This window comes from Gallus gallus, chromosome 15, assembly GCF_016699485.2.
Source record: "Gallus gallus isolate bGalGal1 chromosome 15, bGalGal1.mat.broiler.GRCg7b, whole genome shotgun sequence".
In the NCBI taxonomy this organism is placed as follows: domain Eukaryota; kingdom Metazoa; phylum Chordata; class Aves; order Galliformes; family Phasianidae; genus Gallus; species Gallus gallus.
In genome coordinates, this window is record NC_052546.1 from 7643425 (window position 1) to 7658357 (window position 14933).

The following is a 14933-nucleotide window of genomic DNA, read 5'->3' on the forward strand; positions in this document are numbered from 1 at the left end:
GTACTGCTTGATTTTATTCAGGTCTCGTATCAGCAGAGCTGTCACAGAAGCGCCAGAGATGAGAAGCCCCAGCACAAATAGATTATCTCCAAGGACTGCTCACCCACTTTTACATCACAGAACCCGGGCTAAGGGCCTGCCCTCTCCAAGCAAGTTGTGCGCCCAAGGTAAGGCCAATACAGCTCTCCATCCAAGCAAGATCCAGCACAACTGCAACACAGCTGCACTGAGCATCTCTGCACTAGAGCTTCTTCCACAGAAGAGAAGAAAAGACCCTCGTCTGCCTGCATGGAGGCTGCCCAAATCTATACTGGTCACTACTGCACCAAACAAGTGGTTTCTGCATTACCATCCCTAGCTCTATGGCTTACAGCAATGCAAGCAGCCGGTTTGGATACAACACTGCATTCCCAGGTACAGAGCCTTCCCTGGCTCCAGGGCAGCTACAACACTGGCACAGAACCCCAACCAGACCAAAGTCAAGCCCAAATTCCTATGGCACAGTCTCAGCCCTACCTGCTGTTGCCCAGCAATCTCAGGATCCTGCTTCAGACTCTTCTCCTCTTCTAAGGATGGATACATCAGTGTTACGCTGTGCTCCAGAGCTCTGAGGGAGGAGCTCACTCTGCAAAGCTGCAGTCACTTTGCCCTGTGCCTTTGGCCAGAAGCGTGCTGCTCCTTAGAGGTCAGAATACAGCTACAGATAGGCCCAGTTTCTGCATCTTAATGACTTCTTCCTCCAAAACAAACTATGTTTTAACAGAAATTCAAACGGATGAGCAGGATTAAAAGGGTGATTTTAGACATACCAGCAGGTTACCGGGACTGCTGAGGGTAATGTAGGAAGACTGCATTAATCTCCTGAAAGGATTCAAATGCTGCATCTAAAGCAATTCCATTCCTTAACAGGAACAAATTAAGACAATTTCCCTTGCAGAAATTTCCATAATTACAAGTAATTATCTTGTACTCCGAAACTCTTCAGTACAGCCCTTATAAAAGGGCGTTCCTATCAAGTGCTCTATTTAGGAAATACGGGAGGAATTGTTTCATGGTGAATTGCTTGTTGTCATCGCACTCATTAACCCGCAGTTCTGCTCTGTCAGAACACAGATTGATCTCTGATAAGAACAATAAGTCGCCGATCTCCGATGACCTAAAATTACATTATGAAAACCTAAGAGTTACAGACTTTTAGAAGCGTACACAGAGAAGAATAAACCACACTCACAAGCTAAATCAAAGCAAAGTTATAAGGCAATGTTATCCAATGTAATTATTTTCTACTGGTTAATTCAAAGGTTTGAAGACAGCATCCTCATATGCATTCCTTTAGAGCAACATGGACAAGTATGGCAACAGCTGCTGCAGTATTCCTAAAAACTGCTATTAACTGAACCAAAACACAGAGGTTTCAAGAAACTGAACTTAGCTTTTGTTCTTCTTGTGTGTAAGGAGAACATACAGAGTCAGTAATTTACTGTTATTCAGAAGCAAACATGGAAGATTGGATTCCCCCCCACCTCAAACATGGAAGAAACCCCATTTGTTCTTCATTCCTTATCCTGCAGTGCTACGGCACAGAATGGAGCAAAATGGAGTCTGCTCCAAGCCCATGACAAGAGAGCTCCTGCAGTACTGCAAAAATCCATGGTGGATTGAGGCTGTTCATCGCGTGATATCTTCCAAGCATTTCAGACTACAGCTTTTCAAAGTTTGTTGGAGCTCATGCTCTACTGAATTGTTACACAGCATTGCTAAACAGCATTAGCAAAGGGCAGCATTTACCACTTTGAAAGCCTCTAAACATTCAGAGGTAGGTGGATCCAGATGCTGTTAGATCCTGAAACACAAGTACTAAAGATGACAAAAGGCAAGTGGAGAGCAAAGGAGGAAATGAGAACGTTTTGTGGGGCTGCCTCCTCACATCTCTGTGTCTACGCTGTTGTGTTCACATTATGGGAAGTGTCTGCAGAACCAAACAGGCATCACACCGTTTGATGACATCTATGAGATAAAGGCTTTTGAGGGAAGACAGAGAAACACTATCCTATATAAAAACAAACAAACAAACAGATAATCGTACAACCACTGCAGTTGGAAAAGACCTCTAAGATCAGATAGTTCAACTGCCGACCTACCACCAACATGTCCCTTGATGGCACATCTCCATGGCTCTTGAACACCTGCAGGGATGGTGACCCCACCACCTCCACAGACAGCCTGTGCTGCACCCAAACACTCCTTTGGAGATTTTTCCTAATATCCCATCTGAAATGCTCTACAGTTACAAATTGAGCATCACGTCCCATCATAAAGTGCAAGGAGTGAGGCAAAGCTGACCAGGACTGCACAGGTTTCTCTGCTGGGCTTGATAATACCTACATCAACAGAGACCCTAGCAAGCAAGTCCTAGCACTGACTAGCTTTCTTCTTCTATCCACTCCTCACCGCAGTATGCAGGGTTAGGGTTTTCTCCAAGTTTTTCCATTGTACCTAATCAGAATTTCCAGTATTCTAACTGTCATCCACTGCTTCTCATCTGCCCATGTGCCACACAAAAGAGCATGGTTCACTTTCCTCCACAGCCTCCTACCAGGCACCTCCCACAGCTCAGACAAGGCTGAGAGCAGACCTTACTGCCTTCTTCCTAAGGCTTCTTCCTTCACAGCTGAAAGAAAAAAGGAAGAACATCAGTCATTTTCACCTGGCATGAGCAGAATCCCTGAGCTGGAAAGGCAAACCCATGAAGAGCAGAGCACTTGCTCCCTCAGTAAATCCTCACACAGCTGATGCCCATATTGCCTGCGACTCACTGATCTGCACGGAAAGGAGCTTTGGGGTCAGCTCAGCTCACGCTCCCTTGCAGAAATTATTGTGTCTTGCAAGCATTTCTCAGTCCTTCTGTTTTACAGGATAACTCACACAGCACAGTGGGAAAAGGTTACCACTGCACAACAGCCGATGGAGAACTGCATCATTCAGCTCCTCATGGAAAAGAATTCCACAACCTGTGACATTTCACAAGCGATATGATACAGATTGCATTCAGGGTGTTTTCCCAACAGTGCTTCTGCATGATACGCCACACGAGCACAAATACCAACAAGAATAAGGCTGCACAAGAAATTCTGTTGTTTCTAGAGGAACAAACAGAGATTGTCTCATAGGAAACTGAACCACACACGGAGTGAAGAGCTCCTCCCCATCAGGCAGAGGTGGATGTGTACAGCCAGGCTAAGTCAGACAGCGGACAGACAGAGCCACTCACTCATGGTGTGCAAGGGCAGTCTAAAAGGAAAGCTCAAAAAGGAAGTCTGAGCTTTTGGATCCTATCGGCACACTGTGACCAGGACACAGTGCACTGGTGCATTCTTGAGCATGTAGTTAAAATCCAAGTGTAACACTCATATTATACAACACTACAGATCCAATATCGAAACAAATAACACAGATCTGTATTATTCCGCAGATCAGTAACAAAGGGGTAGGCTGTTGATTGCTGTGCTGCTATTGGCGATGTATTGGCTTGCTCACAAAGCTCACATTTGATGTGGTCAGTCAGTGATTTCAAACTTTGTCCCATTCAGTCGTAACTGAGCAGCAAATGATCTCTGCAAAGCCCAGTGGATGGGGTGGGTGGAGACCAGCCCTGGGGACAGCATCCTGCAGTGAGTGCTGAGCACAGCCCTGCACTGCACAGGGAGCTGAGGCTCAGCACTGCAGGGCAGCACACAGCACCCTCACCTGTCAGCTGAAGGCACCAGCATGCCCTGTGCACCACAGCTGACAGCTGTCTATTGATATCACCAAACAAAGAGTTCAGCTTTATACACAGGATGAGTAAACTGCACACGACCCCAGCCAAGCATGTTTTAATAACTGTAAAAACAAAAAGTCTTCAATGAACAAAACACCTTAAACATTTCATCAAAAAAAATAAAGATAACCAGGGGAAAGCAAAAGAATATGAGTGTGAATCTAATAAATCAAACAAAACTCCTGATTCAGTACAGCAGCACACACAGCTCATACACCGACAGCTCTCCTGTTAGGACATTGCAGCAGGGCAGCGGCAGACAAACAGCCTCCTGAAGTCACTCGGCAGAAGGGACCAGCAGCCATACACGACCAAGGGCTGCAGGAACACCAGCTACCAAAGCTGCTTTTCTCATTTTATGAGAACTGTATCGATCTTCCTATTAACAAATGGAACGGCAGTGCCGTTGCTGAGTGGTTTGCATGAGTCATTTTCCTGAAACTGCTCTGTACAGCACATGACTGCAGCTCTACAAAGGCCGGGCCAGCAGAAACCCCGGCTGCGCTCACGTGAGCCTGCTGGCAGCAGTGACAAGAACTCCATCGCTGCTGAGGTTTTACTGGTACAGGACTGCGGCTGAAAACAGAACCTATTCCAACAGGAACAAAGTTCCCGTCACATCGCAGCGAGAGAAGGAATTGTCGTACGCTCAGACGAAGGTGCTCCATAGCTGAGATGGATTGGAGCTATCATCTGAAATCACACCATCAAACCGGGCTGCCCCAAATCCGATTCGTGTGGACACCAACAACGTGAAGGAAAAAAGTCCCGTCTGACACAGTGACTTCAGCACTCAGAGAGCCAACGCTGCAGAGTGAATCCTGACACCCGAAACGGAATCTTCCAGAGTCGAGGAGCGCAGCCAGCAGCCAAGACAAATACTGCAGCGGTTCAGCCGATACTGCTGTAACCATGGCCTGGGGGGGTTTCCACAGCCGTAACCACAGAACGAGTGCACATTCAGTTGAAAACAGTAAAAACAGACACGTAAAAATCTAAAGCTCGTGGACATCTTAAAACTAATTTGAAGGAAGATACAGAGAGGCTCAGAAATAGCACCGGAGCCCCAGCGGAGCTCACCCTTAATCTATTTCTCCTGCTGAAGACACAATGACTCCTAACAAGAACTCCTCTGTCTCACTACAAGAAATTGTCTGCTGCAAACAAACCAGAGAACAGCTTCATGGAGGCGGGACGGAGGTGAGGCACTGCGGTGCGGAGCAGGCCGGGCTGCGGAGGGACTCTGCTCGGGATGCACCACAGCACCGCTTCTTCCAGTGCCCAGCACTAACACGAGAGACGCTCTCATGCATTTCACATATGATTTCTATTTCTTCCCTGATGTAAAACACAGTATCGCACATCGTGCTACAAAGAAAGAAGGAATCCTGCTGGTTCAAGCAGGTTTTTCCAAGAGAAAAAAAAAAAACACAACATAGAAAACGTTTAATAGCACACAGCTGCCAGGAGCAGGGGTCAGAGCTGAGGAGGGGCGGCACCGCACGTTCACTTCGCTAGGTTTTCCCTTAAAAGAATGTCAATAAAAAGCGGTGCCAAGTGCGCCTGAAAGCCGCTCCGCGCCGAGTCCGGGAGCCGCCGCGCGGCCGCAGCGCATCGCAAACGCAGCGCGCAGACAGGGAGACCCTCCGCACGGCGCTCCTCGCGGTGTGCCACGGCCGCTGACCGAGCCCCGCGAACTCCGCTCCAGAAAAGCAGCCATATTAGGAAACAGCCCGAAAAGGAGATTTACGGCCCCGCAGCCCCAGCTCCGCTGGCACGGGGCGGTGCGGGGAGCGGGGGCAGCCCGGGGCGGGGCGGGGCCGGCGGGACAGAAACGGTGCGGGCGGACGGGGCAGCGCCGCGGGGAGGAGAGCGCAGGGGACGGGGAAGGGAAGGGCCGGGGCCGCCGCGGGGCTCTGCCCCAGGAGCCGCCTCGCCACTCACCTTCTTCCGGGGCTGCCATTTCATCATATTTGTAGAGCAGGGACAGGGAGCATCAAGGTCGCGCTCGGGTGCCGGCGACGAGCGCAGCGGGGCCGCAGCGCCCGCTCATGCTGCCCGGCCCCGCCGCCAGGCCCGCGGGAGAGCAGCCGCCCGCGCCGCGCGGGCCATAGGAGCGGGCCCAGCCCCGCCGGCACCGCTCACGCCCGCGGCCCCGCAGAGCCCGGGCGCGTCGCGCGGCCGCCCAGCGCTGCGCCGCGTGTGGGGCGAGAGCCCGGCCCGGCCCGGCGCCGCCCACAGCTCCGCCGCGCACACGGAGGCGGCCCCGCGCGCCCCGCCCCCGAGCCCCGCCCCCGGCCCCGCGGGAACGCAGCGGGCGGCGCCCGAGCCTCGAGGCCGGCGGGCGGCGGCCGCGCACCGAGGCGGGGCAGAGAGCTGCTGGGGCGGCCCGGCACGGCTCCCACGGCGCGCCCCGCCGCTCATCCCATCCCGTAAATTACAAATCTAGCGTCGGCAGCTCTGGGGAGCGCCGTAAACGGCACAGGCAGTATCCGAGTAAAGGGAATAAGTGCCCAGAAGCAGACAATGTCATCTGCCGTGATGCTGTCAGAAAGAAGCTTAATTTAATTCATGGGCAGATTGCAAGAAGTGCTGTTTTGACAGCACCAACAGGAGGCTGGTGTGACTTCTGAGTAAATATAATTACCAGGAAAGAAAGCAGGAGCACTGCCTGCACATCTGCCCCAGGAGGGATGGAGCAGGTGGACTCCCACCTCGACTCATACTCCAGCAATTGGCATTCCTGTTATAGTGAAACTTTTCTCCTCTGTTATAAAATAAATAACATTGGCACTGTGTCTGAAGCTATAGAAAATATACAGAATGAACATTTCCTCCCCCTCTCCCCAGCATCCCTGGCTCACGACAGTGCCTGCACCATAGAGCCACGTGCCACCATTTCCTACATAGGACTACACCTCATCCACAGAGCTGACGCTGTCAGAAACAGTACCGTGAATTCCTCCTGGCAAATGATCCATACCAATACATCAACAGCAGAGTTTTCCAAATATACAACAGCAATGAATAACCATATTTGACCCCTTCTGATAGTTACGTGTAACAGCATTCCGGCTGGTCAGCACAAAGCCATCCAGCAGAACACGCATGCACACCAACCAGTGCTGTCTTTTCTCCCCTTCCCTGTTTTCCTGGTATTTTCAGAACTGAGACCATGGATCTGGCAGTCCAGTACATTGTACCAATAGCTGTTCCTCTTCTAAGCTATTCAGCATCCTTAGGAGAAGAAAGCTGTGTATAATTAAGTCATCTCTGTTATTAGATCTCATTCTTCCAGTTCAAAGAAAGAAGTGTCTTTTTCAACTTAATATTGATACTACAAGTAGGAAAGAGTACCACTGCAGACAGCTTGGTGAGCAGCCTGCATGGTATGCTAAAAGCACAGGAGATTTCAATTTACTGTGTCAGTCTACAATTCAGCAAGCAGCTAAATCAGACAGCATTCACCAGGTACGTAAGGGGTTAGAGGAACAACTTCATCTGATATTCCCCATCCGCACCCTAGAGGTGCTTTGGGCTCAGTCTGCCATTGCTTTCTTTATATAAGAGAGCAATAGGTAAGAAGTTGAACTAAAGGTGCCGGTGCCAGCCAGCATTATCACAGTTCATGTAGCAGAGGGTGCACAGTGCAGGGAAGAACACAGTAGGCTAAGAAAGCAATCCCAGCTCCTACAAAGCTCTCACATATCAGCCTTTCATATTCTGCTCCATCTACATTTGTTCCCATTGCATTTTGCTACTGGCCTATAGCATTTGGCTCTATTCTCCTGATAATAAAGATTGATTGTTGTATGCCACGCAGCAGTAGCATGGATCATCTTCATTATTAGGTTAGTAGGGTTTGCGTCTCAGCAGCTGACACTCTTCAAAAGACTGAAAATCACTTTGGAAAATACTTTGTTTAGCCAAGCAGAAAAAGCTCTTTTCGTAGGGCTATAATCCAGGCTGGAAAAAAAAAACAAGGACAGGGCTTTGAAATATAAGGATATGCTTATCTGGAAAATTCCACTGCTGACAGAAAGGAAGCTGAGAAAAATTAGTTGCTTAACACTAATTAGAGAGCAGTAGTATGATCTTGTTTAAAGCAATGCAGAACTGAAATGAACTGAAGATAAGAAGAAAGCCTGCAGCATTTGTAACCCGCAACGCGATTCTCAAGGCTGGAGGGGCAATGCAGGGAAATGGAACTGGCCACACCAGCTGAGGGCAGCAGCTGCCTGTCCCTAATTACAAGCTATTCATTAGCTCCATTAAGTGATCAGACAGGTTAATACAACGTTAAGGATAATCCTGTGATACAGAATCACTCCCAAGTGCTGATACCTGAACCAGAACCTGCAAGGAGCGGACCACTGCACAGATGTCTTTTGCACACTGGTCACAGGGAACAAAAGGCATTTCTACCTTATTTGGGGCTTCTGCCCTAAGATTAGGCTGTTCTCTTAATTAATAGACCAAGTCCTGCGATATGACTCCATCCATTCCATCTCCTGTGAACGGAACAGAGAGACACACCCTACACCACCCTTTGGGGTTCATAACAAGAGCTCCACTCCATGCCCTGTACTGCAAAGAAAGAGAACAGCATACTGCCATTTCATCATCTGTCCTTTCACAGCATAGCAGGAGGCTCTCTAGCATCTCAACTGTGAATTTAGGTATTTATGTATGCACAACTATACATAATAGATAGAGATGTTGCAAGGAAACAAGCATTATTACAGAGTAGAGAAACAGAGAGGGCCTTGATGCTGCACAGCCATGGTTCAGCTGCAACACCGCTGTGTTGTCATCGCTGGTTGGTCACAAATCTGACACACAGCACTATATAACCTGCCAAAGAGAAAATAAGCATCATCCCAGGCAAGCCCAGAACATGCAGTGTCTAAAATTTCAGAGATTATACTCACAAAAAAACAAAAATGATTTACAGCTTTCCACATGAAGAACTAGGAAGAATTTTGCCCTCAAAAGAGCGAGCCTAACGTTAACACAATAACCATTCTGTAGAAAGGACAAATAGCAACAAAACACAGAGAAAAAAAATAACTCACGTGGTATGGCACCGTGATCTTCAGAAGCACAGGCTGGGATGAAGGTTTCAGTCACAGGAAGAGATTTTTTGGCTAGTGACTGTTTCCATCAAAAGAGATACATGCCCTTCCAGGAGGTTACCACATAATTACTTTACAGGCACAACATAACATTTAGGTAATATATTTCTACAGCTCATTGGGCAGGGAATACATTCTAACTTTTCACTGTCTCTTACCAAGGAAGATGGTTGCTTTCTAGCTGCTAATTGTGACTGTTACCGGCTTCAGCTGGGTCACTGTGTGATTATGAGCAGAAAAGAAAACATGTTTGGGACCTGCTTCTCATTAGGGCTCCCACTTCCCTCTTCCCATAGCAAGCACAACTACTGCTGCTATGGAGACAAGTGTAATTTGATCAAGATGTGGGTCAAAGTAATACGGGGGGGGTAAAAGATTTATCAAAACAGATCCTCCTTGCTACGTACCCTTCCTTGGAGAAGGGACTTCTCCAAATTTTCCCTTGCTGACTTTCATCACCATCTGCTGTCCCAGGTGAGAAATTCAAAGAGTTTAATAAAGCACTGGTAGCTGGTACTGCTTGCTTCACATCACAACAGTCGGGCACCTGACCCACCTGTCTCTGGAAGGACTGTGGCTATGACAATGTCCTGCAATCATCTGCAACACCTGTTGTGTTTGGAGAGCTTGGCATCTTCCAACAGAAAGGCTCAGTCTCCTCCCCCTTCTCAAGGATATTTCTGCAGATTCCAAAAGAATGCAGCTCAAGTTTGAAAAACTTTCTTCTACATCAGAGCACTGAAACTTGGCTTTATTTTACATGACATGCTATTTATTATTTACTAGTGGTAAAAGCAACTGTACAAGAAGCACTTCCCCAGTCTTCTGGAATAGTACTTCTTCTAAAGATCCACAATGCTCCATAGCCAAGGGACAACAGAAGGAGAATACCACTATCTGATCATACTCAGAAGGTACTGATTGTAACTAGGGAAGGATGGCCTTGCATGTCCCAACACCTGATAAGTGGAGCAGATTCATGCTGAGTCACTGCCATCATCCCAAGCGAGCAGTCAATATCAAAGTACATTTCATAACTGAAGGTGTAGCATTCAGATTCTAAGGACAAAAATCAAGAAGCCCAGACTGCACCATCATCCTTAAAACTGAGATACCTGTGTACTTCTTGTTGACTTCAGTTTCTTGTTTCCCTGACACCTCCATGTCCCAGAGCCACTTCTGGCTGTACGCTGTGGGGACTGCAAGGGGCTTTGAGCACAGAACACAAAAAACAAACACCTGAGAGGAGGAGACTGGTCACAAGAACCAGAAGTCAAGGAAATGAGCTACTTCTTTAGCACCACTGTTAAGTTGGACAAAAAGCTTCACAAGTACAGCTTGGCTTCACACACGGGGCTTCTGATCAGATGTGCAATGCTATTTCAGAGCGGACACAGCAGGAAAAGTTCTCCTTCACCAGAACTGCTGAAGCATCCTGCCCGCATGAAGCCCCCAGCTTTGTGAAATGTCCCCGCTGTCCAAGTTTAAGTGATTAAACAAAATATACATATATACACAAAAATACATGTATATTTACATGTAAACTCAACTTCCATTTCACTTCTCGCTCAAGCCAGAAACACAGGGGCTGCAGGGCAGGGGGATGTGGAGAGGAAGGGTGCAGGGCAGCAGCACCGGGTACCAGTGCTGTGATCCTCCTGCCCTCCCCACTCTCTGGTTGCCAGGCAACCCCAGCCACACGGGACGGGCCTTTTAGCCAGCAGCAGCTTGAACCGTTACCACTTACTGGAAAACATCTATCTAAGAATAAAAGCAGGCATGGCTAAAGCAGAAAAGCCCGTTCTGTAGCACATGGATCGCTCTATGGGAACTCTGGAGGTTGCAGTTTGTATTTCAGGTAAGCATCTGAAACATCTGCGCTGAACTCTGGGCTCTGTTTGAGCAGGCTTTATTACTCAGTATTGGGACTCCACGTTTTTATTGTTCCAGTCATTTTTCATCTGTCTCGCTACAATAAGCTGCTCTTTATACTTCAAATTCAAACTACAGTGGCTAGAAACAAATTGCAATAAATGGTGTTGCCCTGTTCTGCCTGCCTGTTTGCATTCAGCAACTGCAAGACTGAATGAAGCTCCTTTCAATTAAAACACTGTCTTCCCACTCTTACTCTGAGCTGCTCTGGCACATACTGGGGAGATCCTGGCTCTGTGTAGAAACACCCAACAGCAAAGCAGATGGCTGTAGTAACTTTAGAGACACACCAGCCCTGGGGAAGCACAGATCCACCAATAACACAGAAGATCACAACAGCCACCCAACCCCTAACACTGTTTCAAATGTGAAAACTTTCAATTACAGTTTGAAATCACACGCATACGCAGACGCTGCTCCCTAAGCAGTGTTCTAGATGCACCTGAAAATGATGAGAAGAAATGGAAAAATGAAATAAATGAAATGAGCCAAACTGCCAGCATGTAATCCCAGAGACTGTGCAGTGCTCACACACCTTGAGAGAGCAGGGAAAGACCAAGGAAACTGAAGAAGAATGAGCCTGTGGGCCTCCTTCGCTGGTGGGAAGAGTTTGCCATCAAGGGAAAGGATGCGTACGTCAAATATTGTCTAATAACTGGTCAATTACCTAAACGTCCAAGTGCAACACAAACTGCTTTGATAAATACCTTTCCTGGAGCTCACAGGGATCTCTGACAGAGGAAATGGGAGGAAGAAGTTACAGAGCTCTGTCACACTGCATACTGTGCTCGTTCTGCTTCTCAGGACACAAAACTTCACAGAAATGCAATCTTTAAATTAAAGTTCTTTTTCATTTTCCTCTGAAAAGGCTACACAATAAAGCCATTGTATTGCAAAGGATCTGTTTTGTCAATTCCAAGTTTCTCTTCTTATGCAGTGGAGATGGCAATATGCTCTAACGCCTATTCTACTCTGAGCCCTGAGATTTGCACAAAAAAATCCTGCAGCAGTCAGAAGCAGCACTTACAGCTCTCTAAGGAGTCTTCTCCGATGATTTACAATGATAGACAGTTCTACTGCTGAACTTTTGTGTAAAATATGGAAGAGGAATTTCGTTTGTGTCTGTTCACATTTTCAGTGGGGAATTCATGAATAAGAAATGTGACAATTCATCCATATTCAGTATCATCTTTTCACCAAGCCACAGTATGCTGAAGCTGCACAGCAGCCCTTTTCTCTGTTAACAGCACTATGAGAAAGAATGGAATAAACTTAACTTCTGTACAATGACAAAGTGTCTGCAGATACACAGCCAACAAGCTCTCAGGAAAAAATTGAGATAAATCTTCAGAAGGATGATCAAAGGGCAGCTATTTCTTTAGGCTACCGTTAATGTGAAGAACGACTTCCATTGCCATGGCTGAGATAACCATTCTTAAAGTGCGAAACAACCGTGCCGTGCTGTAAAGCACCACTGGAACCGTCACAGCAGGGACAGTGCACACTCTGAGGGTCTGCATCTCAGATCCGTGCTGCTGGAGAAGCACACGCAGATGAAGGTTTCACTTATATTGCCCTCACTACTGACATCACTGTCAGCCTGGATCTGTTCACAAGGTGCCAACGATGTGCAGATGTCAAACCCTATGGGGTGTGTGCACTCCTACACTCACAGGACCTGTTCTGTACAGGAGTGCTCCTATCAGATGAGTGGATGCATACAGTCCAGTGCACTTCACCACTTGGAGCCATAAGCATAGAAAAGATCACTAAAATCAGAACTGGAATACTCAGTGAGCGGGGCAAGATGCCGTTGGTTTTGTTCCATGGTGGACAGGCCATCACCCTTCTACATCACACATCTGTTCAGAATCTGACTCACAACATTTCTCAGCATAAGCTGTGAGAGCACTGAGGAATAACTAGGTCAGCTGTAGGACAAAGATGGCTCCAGCCTAAAAATACATATGAACATAGCTGGGTGACTTAACATCTGGTCTTTAAGCATCCAGCACTGGGAGAGCACAAGACTTTGAGGGGTATCGCAGTTCTACATGGAGGAAGAGTAGGAGCCAACCACGTAGCAATTTCCATCCAAGCCTGATAAGAGAAGTGAGGGAAGCTATTCACAAGAAATAAAAATAAGAAAATAATCGAGCTGCATCTATATAAGTGGTTACTGATGTTAAAAATATGTTTTGAATACATTTTAAAGAAAAAAAAATATTTAAACCATCCATTTAAAAGATTATGTAAACAGAAGATTATTCCACAATTGTTTTTGCCATCAGCCTCTTTTCTTACTGAATATTTATTTAGAGGAGGCTCTAAACAAACGTTGGAGTTTGCTCCATGGCAAACTCAAAATTACAGCCATAGTCCTGAAGGCTCACATGAACTCATCTTTACTCCCCTTTTCTCTAAGGCACATTTTGCACTTCTAAAACAGTGAGATTACAAATGAGTATTCCTGAAACAGGAACTCACTGCATAAGCATACAGCAGGCAAGACAAACCAAGTCACTCCATACACTTCCCAGTAACATCAGCACTGACATATCTGAAACCCTCAGAATGAGCTCTACTACTCGTGGCCGTGGCAGAACTCAGAGTCCAAGCCCCACAACCCATCTCATGCACACCCTCTGCTTTGACTATCAGCCAGAGCTGCTTAATACCAACTAAATGAAGTCACTCTCGTGCAAACATCATACAAACAGACGAACAACTCCATTCTACAAAGCAACTAGCAATTCTTCACAAACTCACACAGTTCCAAACCAGTGACCTGTGAGTCTAGATCTATATAATACATTACCAATTCCCTCAGATATTCAGCCAACCTGAAACTTTCCTTTTAATCTTTATGTTAAAACAAATCACAGAGTTTGTACCATGATAAATATAGTGCTCATTGTAATACAGATCAATGGTTGGATGTGGTCTTTTCAAATCACACCACTACAAGTACAGCTAAGTCATTAGACTTGAATGGATCAATAATTTCTTGTATTTGCTAAGTTTATGGGCTGAATTTTAAAGTAAGCCTGGACATCAAAAATCAATACATAAAGAAAACCCATGTATTTATCTATATATAGTTGATGCTCCCGGGCTTCATAGAACTGGGCCTAACTAAAGAGGAAGAATTTTTTTGTTCTAAAAGGAGTACATCAGGGATGGGAAACATGGCCACGTTTCCTTCCAGAGTTGCTTCAAGCAAACCCATTAAGTGCAGAATTTCATATACAGCTTCCTTTAATTCTCATAATCATACCAATAGATAAAAGTAACTGTTTTAATGACTACCTTTACAGGCTCATACAACTTCAGCATTAGCATGCAGAGAAACCAAGGCTTTATTTGCCACAAACAGCTGCTGAACAAAGTCAGTATGAGATGTAAATAAACGGTTAGTTCTGAAAAATTTACTTCCTAGACATATGTAAATTAGTTCATCAGCACGTTAGCATCAAAAATGCTGCTAATGCAAATTAATTGCACCTTTACATTCAATTGCAGAACCAACTGCAGAGCAACTGGGTACCAAAACAGAGGTAAGAATGAGAATAAAAAGTAAACCCAGCTTGTGTATGAACGCACCATGGCTGCAGAACAAGCCATTTTAGTCTTTTACTATAAATCCCACCATGAAGAGGATGATAATAGTCATATTTTATTCTTGTTGTAAGGCAGCTTCACTATTGCTCTCCTATTGCACTTTATGAGCGCTCTGACAGCAAGTTACCAATAACTGAGATGCAGCACAGAAAACACACAACTAAAAATGTAATAAAGGGATTATACACAGAGAAAAGACCATGAGAAGGAACTTGGACAGGCAACAGCCCTGACAGCACTTACTGAATATGAAACATTAAAAGACCACATATGAGAAGGAATTACCTGACCGGTACAAGCAAGTCTAAGAAAGGGCAAGAATGAACTAAAAACTTCGCTATTAAGATTCAAGAAAGATAGAGAAAACTCTACAGATCTCAAATCCCAATTCTGCATGCGATGCCTTGTGTGTGCGCTCTGTATTA

The 14933-nt window shown here is 46.2% G+C and overlaps 1 protein-coding gene across 3 annotated transcripts in view; it reads right to left on the reverse strand.

The window, feature by feature from the left end:
* Positions 1 to 14933, reverse strand: part of TTC28 (tetratricopeptide repeat domain 28) — a 125932-nt gene that overhangs the window by 85403 nt on the left and 25596 nt on the right. Inside the window, exon 1 of one of the 3 annotated variants that reach the window (XM_046901154.1) lies at positions 5765 to 6032. The exons of the other annotated variants lie outside the window; for them this stretch is intronic. Within the exon in view, the coding sequence (XP_046757110.1) occupies positions 5765 to 5791 (27 nt within the window). The 5' untranslated portion in view covers positions 5792 to 6032. Of the gene's footprint in view, positions 1 to 5764; positions 6033 to 14933 lie in introns of those variants that run through there. 3 annotated transcript variants of the gene reach the window in all.